Source organism: Suillus paluster (genome assembly GCF_016628075.1).
Source record: "Suillus paluster strain FC165 chromosome Unknown EDB91scaffold_163, whole genome shotgun sequence".
In the NCBI taxonomy this organism is placed as follows: Eukaryota; Fungi; Basidiomycota; class Agaricomycetes; order Boletales; family Suillaceae; genus Suillus; species Suillus paluster.
The window spans coordinates 19225-44063 of NW_024537723.1; the positions used below are offsets into that span (position 1 = coordinate 19225).

The 24839-nt window shown below is 49.1% G+C and overlaps 6 protein-coding genes and 1 non-coding gene across 7 annotated transcripts; 3 read left to right on the top strand and 4 right to left on the bottom strand.

Annotated features, from left to right (window-relative positions):
- Positions 1-1399: 1399 nt before the first annotated feature.
- Positions 1400-3456, bottom strand: EDB91DRAFT_201926 (uncharacterized protein). The gene is made up of 11 exons (XM_041326409.1): positions 3085-3456; positions 2924-3036; positions 2711-2869; positions 2585-2663; positions 2408-2536; positions 2255-2359; positions 2123-2205; positions 2057-2071; positions 1995-2003; positions 1648-1936; positions 1400-1595 (listed from the first exon to the last, which is right to left on the bottom strand). The coding sequence occupies exons 1-10, from the start codon at positions 3143-3145 to the stop codon at positions 1661-1663; spliced, it is 1029 nt and encodes a 342-aa protein (XP_041169749.1). The 5' UTR covers positions 3146-3456; the 3' UTR covers positions 1400-1595; positions 1648-1660.
- Positions 3457-7039: 3583 nt separating this feature from the next.
- Positions 7040-8477, top strand: EDB91DRAFT_1063803 (Phosphotyrosyl phosphatase activator; the record flags this gene model as incomplete). The annotated part of the gene is made up of 8 exons (XM_041314636.1): positions 7040-7195; positions 7256-7384; positions 7441-7583; positions 7635-7706; positions 7753-7877; positions 7936-8036; positions 8090-8143; positions 8190-8477. The coding sequence occupies 8 exons, from the start codon at positions 7040-7042 to the stop codon at positions 8475-8477; spliced, it is 1068 nt and encodes a 355-aa protein (XP_041169750.1).
- Positions 8478-10394: 1917 nt separating this feature from the next.
- On the top strand, positions 10395-12052 carry EDB91DRAFT_1240188 (glycoside hydrolase family 71 protein; the record flags this gene model as incomplete). The annotated part of the gene is made up of 8 exons (XM_041321974.1): positions 10395-10460; positions 10538-10619; positions 10674-11049; positions 11098-11186; positions 11238-11353; positions 11521-11637; positions 11701-11709; positions 11741-12052. 8 exons carry the CDS (start codon positions 10395-10397, stop codon positions 12050-12052), a joined length of 1167 nt encoding a protein of 388 aa, XP_041169751.1.
- A 201-nt stretch (positions 12053-12253) lies between these two features.
- On the bottom strand, positions 12254-18956 carry EDB91DRAFT_1174281 (glycosyltransferase family 2 protein). The gene is made up of 12 exons (XM_041320328.1): positions 18459-18956; positions 17165-18396; positions 16967-17056; positions 16467-16912; positions 15532-16416; positions 14453-15481; positions 14242-14396; positions 14102-14186; positions 13576-14049; positions 13252-13521; positions 13142-13195; positions 12254-13091 (listed from the first exon to the last, which is right to left on the bottom strand). The coding sequence occupies exons 1-12, from the start codon at positions 18797-18799 to the stop codon at positions 12579-12581; spliced, it is 5574 nt and encodes a 1857-aa protein (XP_041169752.1). The 5' UTR covers positions 18800-18956; the 3' UTR covers positions 12254-12578.
- Positions 18957-19010: 54 nt separating this feature from the next.
- Positions 19011-20520, bottom strand: EDB91DRAFT_1174283 (uncharacterized protein). The gene is made up of 4 exons (XM_041320329.1): positions 20370-20520; positions 20016-20314; positions 19111-19963; positions 19011-19055 (listed from the first exon to the last, which is right to left on the bottom strand). The coding sequence occupies exons 1-3, from the start codon at positions 20423-20425 to the stop codon at positions 19368-19370; spliced, it is 951 nt and encodes a 316-aa protein (XP_041169753.1). The 5' UTR covers positions 20426-20520; the 3' UTR covers positions 19011-19055; positions 19111-19367.
- Positions 20521-20530: 10 nt separating this feature from the next.
- On the top strand, positions 20531-20611 carry EDB91DRAFT_t116. The gene has a single exon. It is a non-coding gene; the product is annotated as a tRNA-Pro (tRNA).
- Positions 20612-20797: 186 nt separating this feature from the next.
- EDB91DRAFT_1174293 (ribosomal protein S5 domain 2-type protein) lies at positions 20798-22284 on the bottom strand. Its single transcript, XM_041320330.1, has 6 exons — positions 21922-22284; positions 21744-21863; positions 21579-21684; positions 21370-21512; positions 21192-21312; positions 20798-21138 (listed from the first exon to the last, which is right to left on the bottom strand). Exons 1-6 carry the CDS (start codon positions 22085-22087, stop codon positions 20949-20951), a joined length of 846 nt encoding a protein of 281 aa, XP_041169754.1. The 5' UTR covers positions 22088-22284; the 3' UTR covers positions 20798-20948.
- Between the last annotated feature and the right edge of the window lie 2555 nt (positions 22285-24839).

Genomic DNA, 24839 nt, shown 5'->3' on the forward strand with positions numbered 1-24839 from the left:
CCTGGGAGTTCGGGACCATATCCACGGATCGAAGCTATCTAGAAATTATGCTCTAGCTCGGAAGACGGACATTCTGCATCTTGATTTCAACAACGTGGCAGAATATAAATGGGGGACGCGTTTTCTCCGTTATTGCATAGCATGAAGACGGGCACTGACGCAGATCGGACGAGACAACGTGGATGATCGGTCGTGGTATCCCAATTTAAGAGATAAATATTGCCAGTAAGTTATTCCCCCTACCTAGTGTAGTGGGATCGATTTCAATTTGTAAATATGAACGAGATTCGGGACGCGATGAACAAACAGCTGGTCGAGTCTTGGTATCGCGTCGGTCTCGACACTGGGCAGTGGTGAGAGATGGCGAGGCCTTGTATTAGCTTCAGTTATATAGCGGCTGCCACGGGGTGTCACACCATGACTTGTACTACTTCCCCCACTCGTTCATGATGGAGGATGTCTTTGCCATTTGGAGAGAATCAGTAGGTGGGGTAGTTGCGAGTCTAAATTTGGTCTAAAGAACAAATTGTCTGCAAGACTAGGCAAGTCTCCACGGACCATGAGAGCGATTGATCGTTTTGATCGAGAAGGCGTGGAATGAAGAATCTGCGTGATTGGATCAGAACCATCAGATGCCAGAATTGATTAGATTTGCCTTGTAGTATTTACATCGCGCTTTGATGTCACGCGGGAGAAGTAAGCAAGGTCACATTAGACTAGGGGGCTCTCAGGACATAGGCCACGCATCCATCATCTCCGAGTCAGCCAGTCTTCTCAGTTGTGGCCTTCGGCCCCTCGACCCTGCTCCAATATGGTGAATCGATGAAGTTCCATGCAGCGTAAAATTCAATGCCCTTGTGATTGCCAGAACAAAATCGGACACGCGGAAAAGGTGAGAGATTCGGACTTGCTGCCATTACGAAAGTTCGCAACTCACTTGCTTGGTTGACAATTTCATGAGACACGCGCTTTTGTCGGCTGGAGCCTCCCTTATGCTAGAGTCACCCCTAAGTAGTTGCAGAACCTGTGGCGTGATACAGACCTGCGGGATGTTGAAATCTTGACACCCTTTGTGCTTCATAAAGTTCATCAAATCGGTAATAGAGTTTCAAGTTAATTATCTTACCTCACGGCATGAAGATGCGCCACGAATTCACAAGGAAGAATGAACTGTAGCTGAACTGAAGACATACTGAACGTGTGTCAACAGCAACAAGCTAGCAGTGCGGGGCACGCATCCCCGATATTTCACTTGCTCTGGTTCTCGTGCGGGATACATGGATGGCCGTAACATCCCCAGAACGAACTGTCACCGTGAGTCGACGAAACAAGGGAAGTCGCTGAACCATGTTACCAGCCAAGCAACAATCAAGACGACCTAGTCATTTATGGAATCCCGTCCATTCGTTTAGTGTCACTGTGTCATGGGTATATTGTATACAGGAGCCCCCGTAAAGCCTGTGCCTTCGGAAGATCGGGGGTGCTGGCTCAATGTTCAACTATGGTATTCAACAATGTCTGTGACCATGTCCGTGGATCGAAGCTATCTATACACTACGCCTCAGGTCAACAGACGAACATTTTTTCGCTGGATTCTTGGTTGCATTAGTAACGTGGCAATGAATGTTTAATAAACAGTCGACACACATTTCCTCCGGTGTTACATAGCATGGAAAGAGCCGGATTTGTACTCTGAATGTGGGCTTGTGGTGTCACTCTCGACGTCGTCCGGGAAGCCGTCGGTGTGAGTGTGTATAGTCTGCTGCAACGACACTTGAACACCCTCGGGGAATGGCGCAGAATAAATCTGTGGAGTATTTGCAGGTCTGCTACTCGCACGCGTCACCCACTGAACATTTCGCGAAGAGACCGTGCCACCCTGATGGGAATCGCCGTGAGAGAGACCAAGACCGACACGGACGATCACGGAAGAAAACTGGAGAAATGTAGCACGTAAGAAAGGGCGGAGAAACGGTGCGAGGCGATCGACATACCACAATGCCCTATGTCGGACATAGGTGAGCGGATCGTAAAATCAAAATATCACAGAACTCACGATGATTGGTGACATCTTGATTAATATCGCATTAGATCAGTTTTCGCGGAAAAATGGCTGACTTACTGAATTCAAAAAGATGAACATGGCTGGCGACTGGGAAGTGTATGTTCCAATCATTACCACAAGCAAGGCTGAGTACGCAGAACCTATCGTTGCGTGAACAAATATCAAAGAGGGTATTGCTAACAATTTTACCTGATTCAACTATGATTGGCAACAAACGGGAAATTTGGTCCGCGGTACCCTTGGTGAAGGGTGCAACTGCTTTTTGGATCTTCAAAATCTTGAAGGCAATCAGCGCTGGAATGAGACTTCAGACCGAGCCCCAACGTAAGGCAAAAGACAAACATGTGCAGATGACATTCATGACAAGAGTAATTGAGTAGAATGTCTTGACGCGGATAGAGAGGGCATCAGCGAAAACATTTTCACCCGGAACGATAAGGCTCAGGGTGTATACCCAGAAAACCCCGATACCTAGGTTCTATGTCAGTTGCAGTAGTAGAACGGCAGAAACAAACAAACCAATGTCCGCAATGAATAACAAGAAAGGGAAGGTGGCGATGAAGTAATTTCTACCCCATAGAATGAAGGAGCGGTATAACTGCCGAAATGCTCAGATTTGAATCATGACGTGTTTATGATGCGTACAAGGAATGCGTCGGACACCAGCGTGACAGCGACATATAGAGCACTCTTGACATAGTTTTGCCAAGTGTCGAATTTCTGATAATATTGGGTTGGATAATTTGGATCTGCCTCGTCTGAGGTGAAAGCCTCCATATTGCGCAGGATATCGATAACAAGGTGCTAGAGAGTTACCCATAAGATATATGGATAATGCTTGGTCGAGGAGACTCGTACTGCTGTGATGAGAACGAACAGCGAAACTGCAGTCCCAACCAAGTAATCACTTGGCCGGGAACGTCTCTTCTTTAGCACAAACATGCACTGGTTGAACACCATCAGGTATACACCTAGTCAAGGATTAGCATGGGGCATGCGCAGAGACGGGATGACAAAACCATATGCTAACGACTCCAAAAAGACACCAATGAGCTCAGCTTTCGAGATTGTCAGCGCCATAGTAGCTTAGGTTGCCTGCCAAGCGACATGCGGTAAGTGAGACGGAGGAACGCAAAATGCTTGCTCTCGTGCTCTCGTGTCTAGTAATAAGCGATTGCAGAATCTATCGCACGTACCCCGAATTGTCACCGCGTTTGATGATCCCTTGTGGACACATGAAGCAAAGAGGTGAACGACCTTGGTATAAGCACTGATCAAAATAGACATGCAATCAAACACGCTGGTTTGGGAAAAGGAGATCTTGATTTCTGCATATCAATAGACTTCCACTCACAAGCTCGCGAGAAGCCGCCGGTGATAGAAAAGCCGGAGCCCCCCTGGCCTCCCCTGGCCCTTGGGAGGTCAGGAGATGTCTGTCGGAGTCCGACCTGGTACTGTTTGGCAGCGGCACTTGAACTTCATTCTTATCTACTCGTAGATTCCGAGTGGTCGCTGTCAAAAAGGTCGCATCATGATCATGATTGAAAGCGTGAAGGATACTTACATACAATTTGAAAATTCTGGAAGAGCTTACTCACTGTATGTACAGTAACAGCTCTCACACGCGTACTTTTGCCCGTACGTGGTGCACGAACTGGCACAACTCATTGAAGTCACCCTTCCGATGGTAAGAATCGACACAAATACGGAGACGCGATACTGACAAACGACCGTGTGTGAATGTGAATGAAAAGCGAATATCAGCAAGAGATGTCTCCTCGAGAACCATCCGAGCCACTAGCAATTACAGGCAAATATACTTACGTATATGTTGTGGAGAATAATTTAAATCAACGTCTTCCACGCCGTGACGCCTCACGTGTCCTGGGCCTTTCCCGACAGACTCACAGGACTGCCAGAGCACTCGTTGGCGACGACCACACCACCTGCCAGATGAGGTTTGATCTGTTGCATTCACCACAAGGTCGACTCGGAGCCGAGGGTGGGAATGAAATATCTGAATGTCTCTGATATGTCGCGGCCGCGGCCGCATCACAATTATTGTCGATATCAAGTTCGACGCTGTCTTCATGTTTCAGTCAGGAACGCTCCGCGGCCCATGTTACACAACCGTTCCGCAAATCTGGGACCCAGCTAAATTCACCAGCGTACTTATGGCGGCGCCTCGACCAACCTCTTTGCACATCAAGTGGCTTAAACACTTTGGCCAGTACTCCCTGCCAGACTTCTGCGACTAGTCATGACTCTTGGTTTCAGACACAACTTGCTGGCACACCCGAAGAACGACGGACACCATCATGTGTGTCGTTCATCTCAGCCACGGCCGCAAATTTTGAACTGCAACGACAATATAGCCATGCTTGAAGCTTGAAGGACAGCGTGTAGTCTCATGTAGCATGTGCTGGGAGTTGAGGCTCGGGATCTATTTTTACCATGACTGGCTTCAACCATTAATGATTACAGCCCTCGTCAACAGGCGGTCTGACCGGCCTTACAAAGCGCCACAATCGTTCATGGCAGCCTTTCCGTCACGCCTTGGAGCGAGTGTTTTTGAATTTCCCACTCTACCGGTGTGTACGCAGCCTGATCTTATCCAATTTACCTCTGTTATGTCTAATGTTGAAAAGTGTTTCAGCAAACAGTGAGACTTATCCAAATTTGCTGTCGTTATGCTATGCTTCGAGACTAAGCAACATGGCAAAAAAAACGGTGGGAACTTGCAAGTTGTCGCGTGACACCCTGATGGAAGGCAGAATAATTACCCGCTTGGTCTAACTCACTTCAGAGCTCATCAATGATCTTCTGGTGCAGCGCTCTCACACAGGAATCCGGGAAACTACAGCTTTCCTTGTGTTGCACAATAGCTAGCCCAAATGAGTGTAATCGTGTTCTTAATCCACTATGGGCTGCATACTGGGCTCTTCGTTCCGAAAACAATGCATGTGATGCTGATAGTGGCGTTGTTGGCAGTGGCTACTTGTTCTGACCAGAACTTTGGCCCGCTCTTTCTACTTCAGCTGTGAGCCACTATCGTCTCCTTTCTTCAGCACTATCGCTGACTTTCTCCTTATCTGTTCGTAATAATTGTATTATCGCTGCTCATGCTCAGTGCCATGATCACCCATCCCCACTGCAAACGTCTAGCTTTCTCCATCTGATGGAGATCTATTCAGGACCATAGCTATAGCCCCTCCTGCAGAGTGACTCTGTTGGTTGGTAAGTTCTGCCACGACCAAGATTGACGTCGTCAAAGATGTTAATCGATGCCGCAGCATGGTATGCGGTAACCGACTACTCTTGTGCAAGGTCGAAGGAAGTTTGTGACCGACAAGAGTCTTCACCATCTCCATGAACGCTTCGGGTACTTTAGTCTTTTCTCTCAACAAAGTAAAATACTCTCATCGTTATCTTCCGGAATTGAAGGACTCTTTTCTTGCGGCCCTGTCACTATGTCATTCGGAATGATCCAGGTGAATCCTTTAGTCGAGTAGGCGCCCTCTTATCTCGCTAGACATGAACATATCTGTCTCTTTCCTTCCGAATAGCCCCACCTGTACTGTACAACCTTTTCTCTTGAATCTGTTATCTTGTACTGTTAATGCCTCAGTGCTGACAGACTTCAACCGTGCACCATCCTATTGGACCCCCTGCTCACCTCAACTCTGCCTTAATAGTTCCAACGCCTCAATCCCATTCGTATCGGAGCTGTCATGTCACATGAAGAGCCAAATCGTCAAGCACGGCACTTCTCAGTACTACATTCTACTTCAATATAAACACGAATTGCTGGCGTCATTGCGGAAATGAGTTGTTGCATCGCTGTCATTGGAGGATCTCAGTTATGAGCGCCATATCCTTCCTACATCAAGAGTCCATGGGTTTGCATGTTTGCAAGACAACAATTTGTCACTGACTCACAGTGGTACCTCATTCGTAGCACATGTTCGAGCACCCGATGACCGCAGACTTCTGAGAGTGCCTGACGGTAAATATTATAATACAAGTGATTGCCGCTGCGCAGCTCGTCTTGTCAAAGATGTAGTGAGATTATCGTACATCTCGCTGTCCTCCGAAAATAGTATGTGCGAAGCATCAAGGGCTGTATTTAAATCATGATTGCAACGGAGATCAGTTCAAGTGTGAGGCCTCGGCTACTATTAAAAGCTATATGTAAGACAGAGGAAATTGGAGGTGGTAGACAGTCGAAGGTGAGCGGTCCTGTTGGTGATGATGCAAACATCGACATAGCGCCAGTTCTTGGAGCGTTGACTCACCGTGCATATGGTGGGCAGACCGAATAACCCAACAACCGTAGGCGGCCGCGTGTCTGATTTTCCATTCGTACTTGAGGTACCAAGCAGTCGCCGATTCGCGAGGTGGCGGAGGTGCTTAATACTATGGTTGAAGAGGGGTTTCAAACATGTGAAGTTGTGAACTGACCTTTGGAGCAGCATAAGTAACAGAAACTTGAAAAGTGCTTCCGGTGTTAAATGCGACCTTGAGATTTGGGCAGGCGCTTTTTACCCATCCAGTGCTATCATTGAAAGCCATTGGAAAGCGGTCCGACGGTACGCAGCCAAGTGCTGTTATGGCATCCTTGTGGCATCCCATTAGTAGCACGGTGTGCAGTCAGACTGTCACTAGAAAGTATAAGCCGGTCGTCCTCTTTTCCACGGCGTCCGCAAGAGTGCCAAACCAATCAACGGTTGATGTACATAAACAGGTGGGGCAACGTTTTACAGAAAAAGACCCGAGGAGTATCCAGAGACTACCGCGACAATCAGTCAGCGTGAAAAGCGCGTGCAAGAGAAGGGGTGAGATTCGAGAGCCATATTTTAGGACAGACAATGACGTACGTCCCCGACTCGCTGAAATAGATGTAGTCGGGTAAATCCGACATCGTCGTGGAATCTTCCTTGACTTATTATTAGTATTACTAGTACCACGATGTCGATGGCCTTCGAGATTCCAGTCAAGCGTATCTTGTCCAGTGCGCAATTGACTGCGTTTCAATCGTCTGCTACTTACAACACCATCGTCTCGTACATCGAGGTTCTGAATGCTTCCGTAGTGGGTGTGAGGCTTACTGACCCGTGCTCAGAATCTCCAGTGCGCTTCCTTCTTCAAATTTGTTCCTGCATCTAATCCATTCTTCTCGCGCAAGCTCAGGGAATAAACGCCATCCTCCGCTTGTTGGATCAAATAGAGCAACTGGCTCATGAGACTCCCCCAGTCGAGAACAAGGCATCGAGATTTGGCAACCCTGCTTTCAGGTCGTTCTACGACAAAGTCCAAACTGTTGGTCTGGCTATTTTCGCCCTTCGTGTCTCATACTTACCTCCGCCGTGTTCAAGTTGGCGCCGTCATTGCATGCTACCCTTCCCGGCCTAGATCCAAATGTTATACCGGAGTTATCTACGTATTTCTCGCAGGCTTGGGGAAATCGTGAACGCATTGACTATGGGAGTGGTATGGAACTGAATTTTCTCTGCTGGCTGTAAGTCGTTTTATATTTTGATTTGCTTGATCCTCGTATAACATTTCACAGTGTATGCCTAGATCAGCTGCAGGTTGTTGGGGCAAGTGACCACACCATGCTGGTTACACGCGTATTCTGGAGGTGCGTTCGCAAGAGGGCTACTTGGTTCCCTACTCATCCCTCGCAGATATATTCAAATCATGCGCGTACTTCAATCAACGTATTGGCTAGAACCTGCTGGATCTCATGGCGTCTGGGGTCTCGACGATTATCATTTTTTGCCTTTCCTCTTTGGTTCCGCTCAACTACGAGGTATGCCATATGTAGTTGGTTACAGAGCACTTGACCCTGACTCATCTTTCCACTGCAGGACACAGGTTTGTGAGACCAAAGGCAATACATGATGCAGAGATCGTAGATGAACTATCAAAGGATTATATGTACTTCTCATGCATAAAGTTCATCAACTCCGTTCGTATCTTTCTTGTCGCGTACTTAGTTGCAATCTCAATAATTGGATTTAGATCAAGACAGCCTCACTCAGATGGCACTCGCCAATGCTGGATGACATATCAGCAGTGCGTATTGTGACCCTCGGTGAACCTCGTCTAATTTGCTGTATAGGTGAAGACTTGGGAAAAAGTCAATTCCGGTATGATCAAGATGTATCAAGCAGAAGTTCTAGGGAAGCTCCCTGTCATGCAACATTTCCTGTTTGGATCCATTCTTCCATACGAAGGACCTCCGCCTCCAGCTTCTGATGAACCGCACCGCGGGGATGGTCATGCACACGAAGGATGGGGTGATTGTTGTGGCATACCCGTACCTAGTGCATTTGCGGCAGCCCAACAGGAACGAGAGCCAGGAAAGAAAATCGAGGGTTCAGGCATTCGTCCTGTGCCATTTGATTGAAGGGGAATGTGTGGGGGTGGTTTCCAGGGCACGACAGAGCCTCCATCGCACACATCAGTTTTATCCCGGGCTCTGCATGGTGTTATTTCATTGAATTCATGTGATTCGAGGACCGATGATCTTCAGTAGTCGTTCGACGCTGTGTTCGGCGGGCATCAGGAATCCAGGATACAGAAGTCGTATAATTTGATTGATCCGGAGACGCATGATCGACATCTCTTCGGCGCGTGCACTCCTGTGCATTCTGACGGCGACCCACCATGCATCAGAGACCACTGCACTGGCACGATCAATTTGAACGTTTTCGGGACTTCGACTCTCCCATATTTGATGGATGCGAGACCCTTGCTACTGCGTTCAGACTGCAAACACATCGCATCTGATCTCGTGAGCAAGAAACAATTGCTGTGCATGCCGCGTGCTGTTGGCATTCAAAGGCTCTTGTTATGGATGAGGTACCTACGGTTTATGTTAATCATTGCCGAGTTGAGGCGAGTATGCCATCAGTGTCGACTAACACAGAGTTGATTTTGATACACCACCGAGCAGAAAAATGCACTATCAAAGACGAATCTACAAAGCATAGCAGTAGACTTGGGATAAACGGCCGAAAAACCTACAGACAGTCTAATTAATTAATGCCCCCCCAGTTCATCACTGTCAGATAGGGTGTCGTTGACGCGAAAGGTAGAAACCTCAACGACGCAAGTGTCGGGAATGCGAGTATTTTACGGGTATCGAGTCTGATACATCAGCTCTCAGAGGCTCTGGTTGACTAGCTCGAGCAGAATGACTCACGCAGCCGGGAGTGAATTTGTGCAAACTATTTTGAAATCAGCCAACATGGGTAAATTCAGACTACCATCAGCCAGAACCTCATACGCAGCTGTCTATAAGACTATGGTAGAAAAAAAAATCAGGCGATTCCTGTCGCCTAGCAGCCATAGCTGCACGGGCCTGCAGCGCACAATCGCCTACCAACCCTCACCAGCCACCGTGACAAAGGAATCCAAAAACCTTGATTTATTAGGAATGAAGAGGAGCTTACCATGCTACTCATATCTAGGGGATAATTGAACCAGGAGTAGCGATCGGCTGAGCTTGCCACGACCATCATCTATTATCCGGCTTTATTGAACACCGATCTGGGGTCTAGTTAGAAGCCCTTTACTGTATTTGTCGATGATGCAACGGCAACAAGGCCACTACTCAGTATCGAATCTGAGCGCATGATGTTTGTTGTTGTTGAATTCGGAAGCTGCTGACTCATTCGAAGATTTGATTTGTGTCCACGTTGAAGATTGAGCGGCTCGCGGATCTTTGCATCAAGCTTACTATTGGTTTCCATAGCGCGTGCCATCAGGTGTCCTCAAGCATAGGTCTTTGTTACCATGAGCGGGAGGGAGGGCGGTCGTCGCGTCATGCATGACTTATAGCGGGTAGGAATTCTGAAATTCGTATGCTGGCATTCTACTCAAAAACCTCGAGGCTATGGCCTGTGCATGACTGAGTTTGGATGGTGATCGTTCCTCTAAGTGACGCAATTTCAGGGAACCGAAGAATTTTAACCGAGTACGAGGTTCTGGAATATGGAAGAGTCACCGAACTCGTGTCCGAGAGCACTTTGAAGAGCTTGGAGGCCTTGGACAGAAGCGAGTTGAAACTGTAAAATGAACTGTGTTGTACCACCTGAACTAGCTAACACCAAAAAGAGATCGCCGCTGCTTGCGAATCCAAGGCAGCATGCTGACCTTGCTACGTCCCGCGTGTCTTTGATCGGAACTTCCTTTTCCTGATCTAGGAGCATCCGGCTCGTATCTGTCAACTAACTGCAGAGTGGTTCGTACTTTTCAACTTCCTTCCAACTTAACAGGCTGATTTGGCGAGATCGTGTTTTCGAGGGTCACGATTCAGACTATGCAAAAGCTCACGTTCCTCTCCCTGGCATGTGCTGCCTTAGCGCAAGTCACAAATGCGCAGATAGTTTTCGCCCATTTCATGGCTAGTCTTCTATATTCTTCCTTCGGCTGTACGTCCTGTCAACAACCTCGTCGTTACAGGCCCCAAACTCGTATTCATATGCCGAAAGTGATTGGACAAATGATATAACGACTGCTCAGAGCATTGGTATCGATGGCTTTGGTATGCTTTTTTAAGTGTCGCTACCGTTCAACCACTCATGTGCCTAACATTTAGCATTGAACATTGCTGCAAACGACTATGAAGTCGACAGGATTGTCGATGCATATGCAGCCGCGGAAAGTTTGGGCTTCAAGCTCTTGTATTCCTTTGATATGACGTACACTTGGCAGCAGAGCGACATGGTCAATATCGTCGCCAATCATTCGTCAAGTCCAAGTACATTCCTCTGGAAGGACACCATACTTGTATCGACATATTCAGGGGAAAGTTATGGTGAGGACTTCTGGGCTAGCTTCAAGAGCACACTTCAGAGCCAAGGCATCGACATCACACTTGCACCCGCATTCACAACTTATCGTGACCCTTCGGATGCTACTTCACTCGTGTCTACGTTTCCCTCAATCGATGGGTTCTTCAATTGGTGGTCCTGGTAGGTGAGGTCCCAAAGAGCCTGTTCTGTCACCAAACATATCTCCAGGCCTGCCGATGTCGACGCAAACTTGACGACAGCCACAGATTTAGCCTATCAAGCAGCTGTCTCATCGCTCAGTGGACCCTATATCATGTGTGAGTAGTAGTAGTTCGAATCTTCTTGGCTTTCGTTGACATTCAATCAAGCTGTCTCACCTTGGCAGTTCAAGAACCTCGATGGCGCCGGCGATTGGGTAGAATATAGCGACACTCTCTGGAACTACCGCTGGCAGCAAGCTGTAAATGACGTGAAACCTGACATTGTTGAAATCGGTATTATCTCGTTATTATTGTTGTGTTGGCCACAGCTCAACGTAATCTAGTGACTTGGAACGACTATGGCGAGTCCCATTACATTGGTGATATAAATCCAAATGTAACTCGTCATACTGTCGCCGAATCTTGTAGCTCGAGTTAACATGCGACTTAGGTGTACCTTGGGACACAAGCTCCACTTTACGTCGATGGTTTCGTCCATGCTGCTTGGCGAGATGTAGCTCAGTACTATATCTCGTGGTTCAAGACCGGCTCTGCACCTACCATCACGGTAAGCCACTCAATAAATATAATTGGCATTCAATTGCCAATTCTGAGCATTCTTTTCATATAGAAAGATGAGGTTGTCTTCTGGTATCGTGCATGGCCGAAAGCCGTCAATTGCAGTACCGGGATCCCTACCACGCAATGCTGCATACCCCGAGGACGCCGTTTTTGCACTCGCGATGCTCAAAGACACTGCAACCATCACACTTGCCATAGGTAGCAACACAGTAAATTTCACCGCTGGTGCGGGTGTGACTATGGGTTCCGTGCCGTTCCCCCAGAGGATTCACAAATCCCCTATATCGCAATCAGCAGGGACTGGCACAACAGTTGTCGACACCCATGGCTCGATGTACGTGAACCAAAACGGATGTACGTACTATAATTTCAATCCTTTCGTCGGGAGCGTCAGCGAGTGATGTATAGTTATTCCTGATTGTATGGCGTCGCAGTTCACTGGATATGATACTTATAATCCTGAGTTCTCTGCCGTGGTGAATGACCTTGCTGCATGCTATATAGGTCTATGATAGTCCCAAAAATAGAGCTGATATGTAGCGGGACAAGTACATGGGAACCAGGTACCTGGCATAAAATCTTTCCATTCAATTTCAATGGGTTCTGCTTAACCGCACATATCACTTCGATGCAGATTGCTATTGTGTCCAAGACATCTCTACGCAATTTCGTATCTAAAACACATGATATAATGCAATGTCCAATGAAAGGAATGGAATATAAAGAACCCCACTAGCAAAGCAGTAACGAACGTCCTACGGTATTTAAAAAAATGTCAAAAGAAAAGAAGTCGACCCAAGGGCATGTCTGTCACATAAGTTTAGGTTCGTAATTAGATCCACCATCGAAACATAGCGTTCTGTTCGCGTTCTGGTACTGCGTATGAGTCCTTCTGTCCGTCCCGTGTCTAAATACCACAGTCCTATTTCATGCTTGGCTAAGCAACACCCGGTCAATCGCGGCGTTGATCGTCCCCTTTCGTGAGGTCAAGTCCATCCCGAACCGTTCTTCGAGCTGGCGCCGTATTTCTCGCTTGGTCACAGAGTTGAGATCAGCAGTGCGGAGGATCTCATGGACGGCATGATCAAGCTCAGCATCCGTAGGAGCACCCGACGACAATTCCTCATGACTGCGCGTGGGCGGCATGGGCATGTCAAGATAGTTTGTTGGCGGCCGCGACGGCATGGGCTGGTACATCATTCCAACGTCGCTCATGGGCCGCAATTGTGACATTGGCGTGTTGCGACCTGATTGATATCCAGGGGGTGGCATCATGCCGAATTGTGATGGTGCAGGCGAATGGCTGCGTGGCTCGTAGTAGGTCTCGCGGCCGTACAGGGATGCAGTGGCTGATGCGGCGTATCCTTCCTTGTTGAATTGAGGGGGAGGTACCCACGAGCCGATGCTGTGGTTCGACTCCTTGTCCCAAAGCTCGTTCTCCTGTAGATAGGAATCAGTAACATGTCTGCAAAGGACCCAAAACCACGCACATAATCATTCCAAGACTTGAGAGGAATCGCACGCGGATCGAACTTGCCTTCGTCCTGAATAAAAAAATACCATCAATATCGTTCCAAATAACAAGGACGAGGAGACCCACATGAACGATGATCTTCTTCCCAGATTCACCCAACACGACACGGGTAGCACCCCAGGAGAAGTCATCCATGCGCCAGAATGAATAGAGCGGGAGCATGAGAGAGAAGATCGGGATAGCCAGGATGTAGAAGAACATCCATCCAACCATGTCCCACTTGCGCCGGAGAATAAACACGAGGGCTTGCAAACCATACACAGCGCCGATCATGACAAGCGAGATGATAGGAAGGGTCTCCTGGTTGGTGGTGACCTCCACAATAAGGTACACGATCTATAACTTCACGTCAGGATCCAAGGGAGAAACCATAAAAGAAACCTGACGCACGTAACCGACAGTGATAGGCTGGATAATAGTCGAAACCAAATCGATCATGACAACAAACCGCATCGAGAAACAACAGAAACCACAAAGCTGCTCCAAGAACATCAGCTCTCCCAGGTTATGAACCGTCGAGTTGATCCAACGACGACGTTGAGAGAGTAGAATCTTCCAGTCATCAGGTGCCACGGTGAACGCATGGGCGTCGCGAACGAATTGGGTCTTGTGCATCGGGAAGTGCTTCAGGAGGAGCGTGGTAAGGTATCGATCTTCTCCGAGGTGCAGCAGGTTCTTCATGTGCAGGGTATCGACACGGTTCTGCGAGTAGTCCTGGACCATCTGGTTGGATATCAACAGGGGCTTGTGGGTATCGGGCGTCCGCAAACGATAGAGCGTGAAACAACCCGGTAAACAAGTAACGGATCCAAACAAACTCTCGAAAGCCTTAGCCATGTGATGCGAAATGAAGTACTCGTAAACCTATATTTTCATCAGAATTTTCAACGTCTTCACAAATTTAATAAAAACTCGCCTGCATCATCGTGATAATCGACTGCTTCGCGTTCGAAAGCTCAGTCTCACCACAAACACCAAGCACCTTCTTGTCATGAATACACCTACAGACAACCATTAGCCCCAATTCAATTCCCAGAGCGACGAACATTGACTTACGCAGAGATCAACCGGTTAACAGAATAAGGCTCCACCGTCGTATCAGCATCGACCGTAAACAAGTACTCGAAGAAAGTCGGGTTGACACCAATCACATTCTTGATCTGATGGAACATCTCCAGTTCGAGCGGGTTCATAGGCGTACTGAAGTGAACCTGCGCAGCTCCAGATTAAACGCCAACCCCACCATCCCAAAAGAAAAAAGACGCACCTTGTTCAAGAAATGCATGATCACCATCTGCGAATCACGCTTTCCACGATTCCCAGGGCGCGAACGCTCAGACGGCTTTCCGATCTTCACAACAACCAAATAAGGAACGACGTGCCCAGCGCACTCGTAGAGACCCGAATAGACCTTGCCCATATTATGCTGCCTCGCGCCCTCGCCCAAGGAGACGAAACTAAGCGGCTCAGGGTCGAGATTAGGATCAGCTCCCAGGATATCAAGCACAATGCGCGGCGTGGGACGGTCGTTCCCAGAACCCACAATATTCCCATCACAAATGACAAGGATAAGCTTTCGCTTGTCATCGTACTTGAGCTGCGCAAGCGAATCGATGGTCCGCTTCAAAGAAGTCTCGCCTTCGGTATAACAAGGAACCTGGCAGATGACAAACTTGTCGTGGTCTTCAGGCGCACGAGGAGCCGCAAAGTTGATGGAAGCGATGAACTTGAACCCGATGATGCTGACCATCAATATAGAAAGCGCGAGTAGGATACCCTCTGCAAATTGGCACTGCGGCGAATTACGGTTGTCCACCATACCGATCAAAAACAAGTTGCGAAGACAGGTCCGTTGACGATCTAGAGTTGCAGAATCGAGAGGGAGAGCATCGAATTGCTTGGTCAGGTCTTGTCCAGAGTTGTACTTGAAAAGGCCGACGACGCTCGAGTCCATGAATTGATCGTCGATGGTTCCTGGAAGTTGCTGGCCAGACGGAGGTTGAACGGCTGGGCCGTAGTTGACGTAGCTCGTGAGGTCGTAGATCAGACCGTTGTAGATACCGAGCGAAGAACCAGTGTTGGCCATGGTGCTGATCTCCGCTGGCGTGTAACCCATATATCCGACGCGGTTGTTCCATCGCATGACGGTCATGCTCTCAAAGTACCAATCTGGACGGGAGTCGTTGGTGAACGCGCGGAAGTCGTGATACGCGGCGTTCGGGTCGGTGTCGTTGGCAGAGTTGAGTGTAACGTAGGGGCTGACTGTGCCGCTCACACCATTACACAACGCAGAGACCTAGAAGAACCATTCAGAAAAACCTAAACCACTGCACGAACCCTACTCACCTGAACAGGGAAGATCTTGTCCGAAGCAGTGCCCCCATACGTCTGAAGGATATTCTTGATAGGCACAACACTAACAACGCGCTGATGCGTCGCCGCAACAGTCGTAAGATCAAACACCTCGCCCCTCACCGACGTATACACATTATTCGGCGAAGACGTATATGAATGAGACGCCAATTCAGACGTGCTGAAAACGTGCTCCGTGGGGCAAATGACCTCGCCAAGAAAGACGATGACGAAAACAGCGCATGCACAGAAGAACCAGATGATGAAATTGATAGCGAGCTTTTCTCTCCATGCTTGTCGGACATCCTCGCGCTTCATTCGGCCGACCCATCGAAGGAGGAGGGAAGGCATCCACCACGTTAGGCCCCAACACACCGCGACCCAACGACGACGCGCGGAAGTTTCCTTGACTATTTCTGTCGTCTCGCTGTCGCCGATCTCACCAGGAAGCGCTTCTTTCACCATGAGACCTTCCTTGTCGGCGTTCTGGAACATGTTGCGAGAGGGCGCATAGGATTCAGTGCCGTAGTTGGAGTTCGAGTCGTCGCGGTTGCTCGTGAGGCGGCTACGGTTGTCAAAGTCGTCGCTGCGGAAAGACTTGCGCTCGTCGTACTCGTCATCATAAAGGTCAGCGCGCTGGAAGGGAGAGGCGTTGGAGACAAGAGGGAGAGCAGGGTCCGAGAAGGCATTGACGAACGGCGACTCTTCACCGTTATTAGCGCCGGGCGAAGAGTAAGGAGCATATGGATCGCCGAAGCCACGGACATCAAGTCCAGCCTCTGCCTCAGCATCGCGAATACGGTTGCGCTTCTGCTCCTCAACGTCCGACGCACGAATACGGTCCTCGAGCGAGTGGAACGCCGCTTGTGACATGAACACCTACAAAAGATGTTCAACAAATATCTCAGCCGCACTTCCAAAGGACTTGCCTTGTACTGCCCAAGAACAACATCCCGCTCCCTCAAAGTCAGCGCGGTCCTCGTCTGCTCAACACGCTCCCTCGGACTTCCCTCCGAAACACCCAAAGCCAACATTGGATCCCTATACCTCTGACAAAACTCCTCCGGCGTCATCCCCACTTCAAACACATTCACATTCCGCTTAGCAATCTCTGTCAAACCCAGACTGCGCACTTGACCCTTGACGGAACGGCCCTCGAGCTGATTGGGCAGCTGCGAGTCATTCGGGTTGATGCAGAATACGTACCAGGTCTGCGTGTCTGCTAGGGTATCGAAGAGGGTATCGAGTGCGGAACGGAATTCGCCTGCGACGCAGGGTGTGCCGTTGCTGGCGGCAGCGGTGATGTCGTCATCATCCCGATCTTGCTCTTCGATACCGCCCTCACGCAGCGTAGGGCAAGGCGTTTGATTGTGCCCTTGCGCCGGGTGGATGGGGCACGCATGGGCTTGACGGGCTGCTGGGCAGCGACGATGGTGTCTTCGTTCTTGGGGTGTGCTTGTGTGGCGATAGCCTTGCCCGAGAAGAGGCCTTTGACGAAGGGGTTCATCGACCCAGCACCCTCTGCACCGTCAGCAACTCCCGAGGTCGAGCCACGGAGAAGAGAGACGAAATCAGGGTTGAGGGCATCAAGGTTACGCTCCAAGAAGCCCTCAGCGGAGTAAGCGACGGGGCCAGTTGAAATGATTGACGGTGAATGTGGGGAAACCAGAGCGATCGATAGCACCGACTTTGAACGACGAGTGGTTGCCCCAACGCTTGCCAAAGGCTTCCACCATCGAATGGTCAGTCTTCTTGTGCGAGCGACGAGCCTGGTCATCCATGATGTGGATAAGACCACCCGGCTTGTTTTGAAGTAGCCGCACGCACTCGGTATTGTCGAAGTAGGGGACTGTGGGAACGAAGCGTGAGATACCCTCATTCTGGTATTCATCAACGTGAGCCTCGAAGATACGTCTCTGGACAAAGTTTTGGAGGCGCTCGTTGGCAAAGTTGACGCAGAACTGATCAAGAGAGTTGGGACGGCTGGTCATGTTCTGTGGTCCAGGGAGATCGAAAAGACCAATGAAGGTGTCAAAGTCCTCGCGGCACAGCCGCTGATTGATGTGCTCGTTCAACCATGCAAAGAGAAGGGAATACAGGGTTTTTGCAAGGTCATCTCGGTTGTCAGATGCACCATCAGGGTCAAGGAAGACGGTGCAGAGCTCCTTCTTCATAAGCTTGGTCTTGTAGGACATTGCGCCCTCCAAAGCACTGGTTTGGACACCCAAAAACTCGGCAACGATGGCAAGGACATCTGTGTTGCGCACGACAGCGGCGTCAACGTCACGACCACGGTCAACGGTGAACTCCAGGTTGCCAAGGTGGAGGATGGCAGCGAGAAGCTGGCATGTCTGAGCGACGTGGCGCTTGGACAAACCGATTGACTTGAGTGCAACTTTGAGCTGCTCAAAGCGGTTTGCATCATCGTCCCGAACGCCGTTTTGGCGCGCTGGGACTGCTCCACGCTGACCGAGGTAGCGGTATTGGGTTTTGTCCAAGAGGTGGAGGTGCTGGCGCTCTTCCGAAGTTGCACCTGCCACGAGGTAGTAGAAAATATGGAAGTTGCGCTCTCCGGAAGGCACAGATGAGACACGGTTGCGCTCGAGATAATAGTCGAGGGTCTTGACACCGGAGAGGCGGCCACGGTCAGTGAACTGCAACTCTGTGTATTTCCCGAAGCGAGAAGCATTCGGATTGAACAAAGTGCGGGCGTTACCGAAGGACTCGATGACAAACTCTGCGGCGGGCAGTTGAATAGCGAGTTTGGAGCCTTTCTTTCCTGGATTGGAAACTGAAAGCTCGAGAAGGGTCTTTATGGCGAGTCTGCGATTCTCTGACTTTCCACTGCCTGTCTCACCGCTGAAATAAATGGCGGTGTGATTAAAAGGAAGAAATGATGGGAACTGATGAGGGTTACTTGCCTGATGATAATAGACTGGTCCTGGGTAGTTCGTCTCATGTGGTAATAGGCATTATTTGCGAGCTGAAAAATGTGAGGAGGTATTGGAGACTTGTTTTCCGAAGTGTCACGATAGTCTGAAGCGTATTTTTGGAGGACAGAGTCTGCATTGGAGGAGACATACTTGTGGGGGTTTACGGCGACGAGGGAATTGGAACCAATGTTGGTATAGATGGACTCAGACATGAACCGCTCACGAAGACATGAGACTATGAGATCATCTGATATGGGAGACAAGCCCGAGAGGTCGCTGGCGGCCTCGAGCCTCTGGTGGACGGACATGCCAGACGCTTGGCGGCTCATGATGAGCGCTTTGTTAACGAACTACCCTGCTAAAGAAAAGTAAGAAGAAATGGGGTAGAAACGAAAGGAAAGGTATGCTCTGGCAGAAGCAGAGAAGACGATGGATGTAGCAGGGAAAGAAGGAACGAGGCGGATGAGACCGTTAACGTTGTAGCTGAGCAAGAGGGAAACTGGCCTATTTGCAGCTAAACTATAGTTTTCTCACGACGGCGGTACTTTGGCACTGCTCGACTCACATGGCGACCACGGTCCACAAGTATGTACTATAATTGATTCAAGTCTTTTTCTGAACATCATCTATATCATCGCAGAAGGGCCAAAAAATTGTCAGTACTGCAAACAAAGACTTCGCTAATTATCTGGTAAAAGAAGCTCAGGTCGATACCACGACATCGTACCAGGGGTCATGACAAAAAGTACTGATGCTATCGTGGAGGGTAGTGAACTAACAATAATATTGCCGCAGCACACAAGTCAGGCAAGCCTCGAGAAGGGAATAAAAATAATCTTTGTCTCAAGGTTAAACAAAGCTCGTGTCGACATCGTGGACTAGGAGAGGAGAGAACAACTAGCAGGTCATCGACATATCATCCTCAGTCTGCGCACTCGCCCTCTGCAGCACACTCGGCTTTCTCCCCTCCCCAGCTCTTACAGCAGCAGCACGTATACACTGACGCTCCTTTTCCGCGCGCAATGCATGAGATTTTGTCACATCCCTAGCCAGTGCAGGAGGAATCCCACCCTTTGGCGGTTTCCCGTACCCACAAGACACCCGTGACTTGGCTTTATGTTCTCTACTCTTGCTCTTCACTCCTGTGCGTTGAGTAGGCGCGAGTACCACTCGTGTTCGTGGAAGCTGCGCAGGGGGATGCTTCGATGACTTTGACTTTGCCTTGACGCATGTGGGTTGCGTGGGTTTGTATGCGGCAATACGTTCAGGCTCTTCAGATGCGGGGACACGGTAGAAGGCTGAATTTGACATCGGTGATGGACACGCTAGATCCTCGTGGCCGATGACGACGTCTTCAGAACCATCAGGAGGCGTCCATCCGAGCACTGGAGAGCCTGCGTCCCACTGTATAGGCGCATAGAGCTGAACAACCTCTACCTCATCTTCATCAAAGTAGTTGAGGTAAACGCTCATATCCTCAAAAGACACTGGCAGTAGCTGACTGATAAGCGCTTCCTTCACAGAACACAAAACATTTACCCGTAGGCTCATACTCGCTTGATACCTCCATGCTATTGCACTCCACTGGTAGGGGAGATAACGGCGTGGAAGCATCGTACGCCCTCTCTACGGTTGCTTGAGACGGTGTAACTGCTGGGTCGGAGCACAAGATGTGCGCGATGGACATCACGTTCGGCCGACGCATAGGTACAGGTGGTATGACCGCAGGTGCTGCATCTTCCTCCATAGCCTTCTTCATCTCGTTGGCCTCGTACTGTCTCACAATCTCCACCAGTCCGTCGAAGCTCGAGGAAGAAGCAAGACGCGCTGACGGAAGTGTAGTAGTAAGTAGCGGTCTTGATGTTAAAGGAATAGAATGATTTAAAGAGCGCATGGTAGAGACAGTGGTGATGGTAATTGCTAAACAGAAGGGCGCAATGCGAGGGGGCGGGCATCGTTGCGCTACTGTTACTGTCAGCCCAATGTCAGCCAGTGTTAGCCTCTGATAACGCTTTGCCCACGTTGAACGATATATGACATCATACCTAAACCAATATCAAGGCCTTGTAGTCTAGAGGTACGATACTTGCTTTGGGTGATCACAAGTGCAAGTGGCCTGGGTTCGATTCCCAGCAAGGCCCCGGAATTTTTGGCACATTTTTGTCCACATTTTTTTCATAGCTCACTACAGCCTTCAAGGTTAATTTTAGATGGTGGTCTATCTTATGTCTTCCTTCGTCTGCCTGCTATGATCCTCTCATGTCGACCATCCAATTGTATCCCGATTACCCAGCGATACACCAATATATTCACTTTGATCCGAGCTTCCCACATGCTCTGTACTGATTCTGACATGCCTGATCTTGAAGCTGCCAGAAATTATTGTGTCACTCAGATCTGACATCATGCAGCCCGGATCACCTGGCCGCCGCCCGACCGACAAACTCATCACCCGTCCAGTAAAATCAACGAATGAAATCAAAACAGCTTCTGCAGCTGCAAAGCTCTTTCTTTCGCTCTACTAATACACTGCAACAGCGTCTCTTCCGAAATGGCGCCGCCCGACTCCATCGTGCTGATAAGTTCCCCTCGCTCGTCTACAATGACCGTCAATGTAACATCCATCAGAGGTTCTTCAAATGCAGTCGGATCTGAGAGAACGTGCGATCTGGGAATAGATATGAGTTTATGGATACAATGAAGGCGGGGACGAGAACGTACTTGTCCAACACCCCAAACGACGTCGAAGCAAAATTTCGATTCAACAGTAGAGGTGATCTCGTTTTTCGCGAACACGTCGTACGCCCCGTTTCGTCGTCATAAGTGGCTTTTGGCAGTGTAGCTAGGATCCAATGCATCAGTCGTGCGCTATCACTCTAAAACGTTAGATAAAACTTACTATTTCTAAGCGCGCCCAACATAGCTACCAGCGCCGCATCAAACGCATTCCCATCGTAGTTTATACATGTGCAATCCACATAAAGCGTCCACACAGCCTTCCCGGGGTGAATGCAGAGCGAATCTAAAGAAAGCGCGCCTGAGCTGGATCAGACAAGCAGAAAATGACATGAGTTCAAAACCATATAAACACATAGTGAGATGACGAACGCGACGAGTGCTTCGTTCAATCTATCAGAGAGGACTTGAGCTTCTTCTGTTGGAGGACCCGGTTTGAATTTCGGAGAGCAGATCGCGGGCAAGTCGATGTTGGGAACTGCGCATTTTCGAATGAATGAGCTCCTGCTGTTATATGTAGAAGAATGAAAAACTCACCTAAAAACCCTTGGTCAGGCCGATCAAGCTCAGGTTCAGCTATTTCTGCCTTGACGCCGCAAACGATCGTAGTATCTCCCATACGCACAAGAGCAGAGCCATCAGCCGTTGATATCGATCCTGCAGTGAGCCCATCGCGGCGTAAGAATAGCAAAAGCTAAGTGGGTGAATCGCATACCGACATTCACAGAAACGTTGCGCCATTCATCGAATGTCCGTCCGTCTGGTCTGATTTTTTCGGCGATGAATCTTTCTAGGTATACGCGAGGGTGGAGTCGCTGGAAGATTTGGGCGCGGAGTGTTTCGTCCGCCGCAGAAGGATTCGCGGTTGATGAAGAAGACATGGGGCGGGGAGACAGCGGCGCCTTCAAGCTGCAAGTTCAATGCGTCTTTGTTGTGTACAAGATCTCGATTTGGGTAACCCTCTTAGGAACAACTATGGGAGGCTAGTAGGTAACTCGTAGTATACGTCAGGCTAGTCGCGAGCCTAGTCTTGGGTGATGAGCAGACTTGTTTTGATTGGGTTTCAAGCAAAACAAATAGTGTTCGAACTCAACAGGCCTAGGGACGCGTCTTGCCTTGCCTTCCTTTCGTTCATACGCACCCTGTGCGTAGACTTAACTCCTGAGCTTTCCTTCTTATATCGTATTGTGCAGAAATACTTCAAGCAGTTCTGCAACCGCATTCCTGGTGTCCAGAACATCGATCCTGAAGGTGCTTCATCGAATCAGAATATTGAGGTAGGTACTGCAACTCGTTATCGCCGCGATCATTCAGTTTTCTCAGAAGGCATGTACAGGGCACACATATATAGTCTACATGTTTCCATAGCCGACCAGCATTCCACCATGTCTGAGAATCCCAGTGTCAAGGACCGTCCGCGGAACCGGCTTAGGCATCGCAGGTACTTTTGTCCAATGATCCGGTTTTTGGTCTCTAAATTTCGGTGGTCGGGCAGGTACTGGTCCCGAATCAGCGAGTCGTTGTTGAACTTCGGGGTGCACATAAGGCTTCAAAACACATGAATCCACTTGGGGTGCTTGCGACATCTGTGGCGTCACCGGCTGCCAAAAATACCCCAGCAGGTCTCACTGACGCTGACGATTTCCAGAATACATATCTCCAAACCCTCTGAGTGGGGCTACTGCCGTTGAGAAGACCGCAAATGTATGGACCATTCTCGTCGGTTGTAAGTGAGCTAATCAAGTTGCATAGGTACATCTTTGCGCAAAAATTGCACCGGGTGTGCTGTCTGTTGCATTCGAAGTACGTATAGTTTTGCCATGAGTTTTGTCTCCAGTTATCGATTATGTGAAGATCATTATCGCTCAAGCGGATCACGAGTCCACGACCATTCGGTACATCGTCTTATCAAGAAATTAGATGAAGTGTTCCGCTTCATGACCCAAGACGACACTATTGGCCAGATTTCATCCATGCACAGTATCATCGGATGGATCGCTCAGCAGACTCAGGAGTGCGCGTTTCATCAGGGATGACTTGGAGACAAAGAGCTTTTGTGAGTCGTCGAGCAATTGCACTTCGCACATTGTGAATCTTATATCGTTATCATAGGGAAAAGGCTCCGGAAAACCGTTGTCTCGGAAACGGATGATGGTGCAGCGACGCTTTGGATAGGCTTATGCAACAATTTCGGAACCAAGCTCTTCGAGACGTAGCCATCTTCGTCCATTGCACGGGTAAGGATTCGGACATGTTTCTGACTTTGCATTCACTCATAACCCTTCAGGCTAAACACTGGATCTCAGCAGTATGACTTACGCAGCAGGCACTGGACTAAATACCACGAAACAATGCCTACTAGGGACACGCACGGACATTCTCCCCCAGATCACTGACTGGACCAATGACAGTGGAGATACTGCTAAGCGTATGCTGCGGCTATCTGGCCCTGCCGGCACGGGCAAATCAGCCATTGCTCACACAATCACTAACTAGTTCAACGAAACGGGAGGGCTTGGTTCATGTTTCTGCTCCGACCGGCATAAAGAAGCAGACCGCCGCTATGAAAAGACTTTCTCCACCATCGCGTGCGACCACGCTGACCGTGATCCGGGGATCAAACCAACATTGACGGATGCAGTCAAGGATGCAAACTCGCTCACAAACACGACGAATATATATATATCTTCCAGCAGGCGCGCAATATTTCTTCTTGTGGAACCTCTAAAGAACCTCTCTGGGACCTGTCTTGATCGTAATTGAGGTTCTAGACGTCCGAGAACAACTTCAAGACTAGCCAGCTGCACAAGGATCATCGATCATATCATTCAGGTTATCGATTGCTTCACCTCTTACTCAATATGTACATTGCAACAGGATCATTGCTGTGATGACGGCGATGAGTGAAATGAAGTGATTCGATGTGGTGAGGGCCGAAACCCCTCGTGCATCAAAGGCCATATGAAGGCGAATCATCGAACCACTGGTTCGTTGGATCATAGATCTTGAAGCTGGGTCATACTTAAGTGTGTGATGGCAGTGGAACGCGTGGGCGGAGCCCTTATGCGGTTCTTCAACTGCTTCTGCATGGCACTGTCCTAACTCCTCCCGCTGAGTCTGTGCCAATGGATCATTTTACAGGTTTACAGGTGGCAGTTACTGACAATTTCATATACACAGGTCAGACGCTTAGCATGCTCAGTTCATTCACTGTTACCCTGGGGATGATCTTGAGATTCCTGGATAAACTCCGACATCCATATTAATATTATCACGGAAGGAACCTACTCGATGTTTGACGATGCTTGCAACGTCCCGATCAATCCTATGTTGTGATACCCATGGCATGTGGTGGTGAGTCGATATCCTCGTTGCTCGAGCAAATGGAAGCCTGGACTCATCTGGACTCGAACAGGATTTGTGCGCATGTTTGTCCGATTCTGTCACTGAGTCGAACATCCGTGATAAGCAGTGAGCAATCGATCGTGTGGAATAGGACTGCTTGTCTTGAGCCTTGCAGCCTGCTCGTTTTGGATCAATGTCCCAACTCCACAATGTGTCCCTGCTGTACGTATCTGACGCCCATTCTTGATTGTCACAGTTCGAGTCGCTTCCCTCGGGCTGACCCGGTCC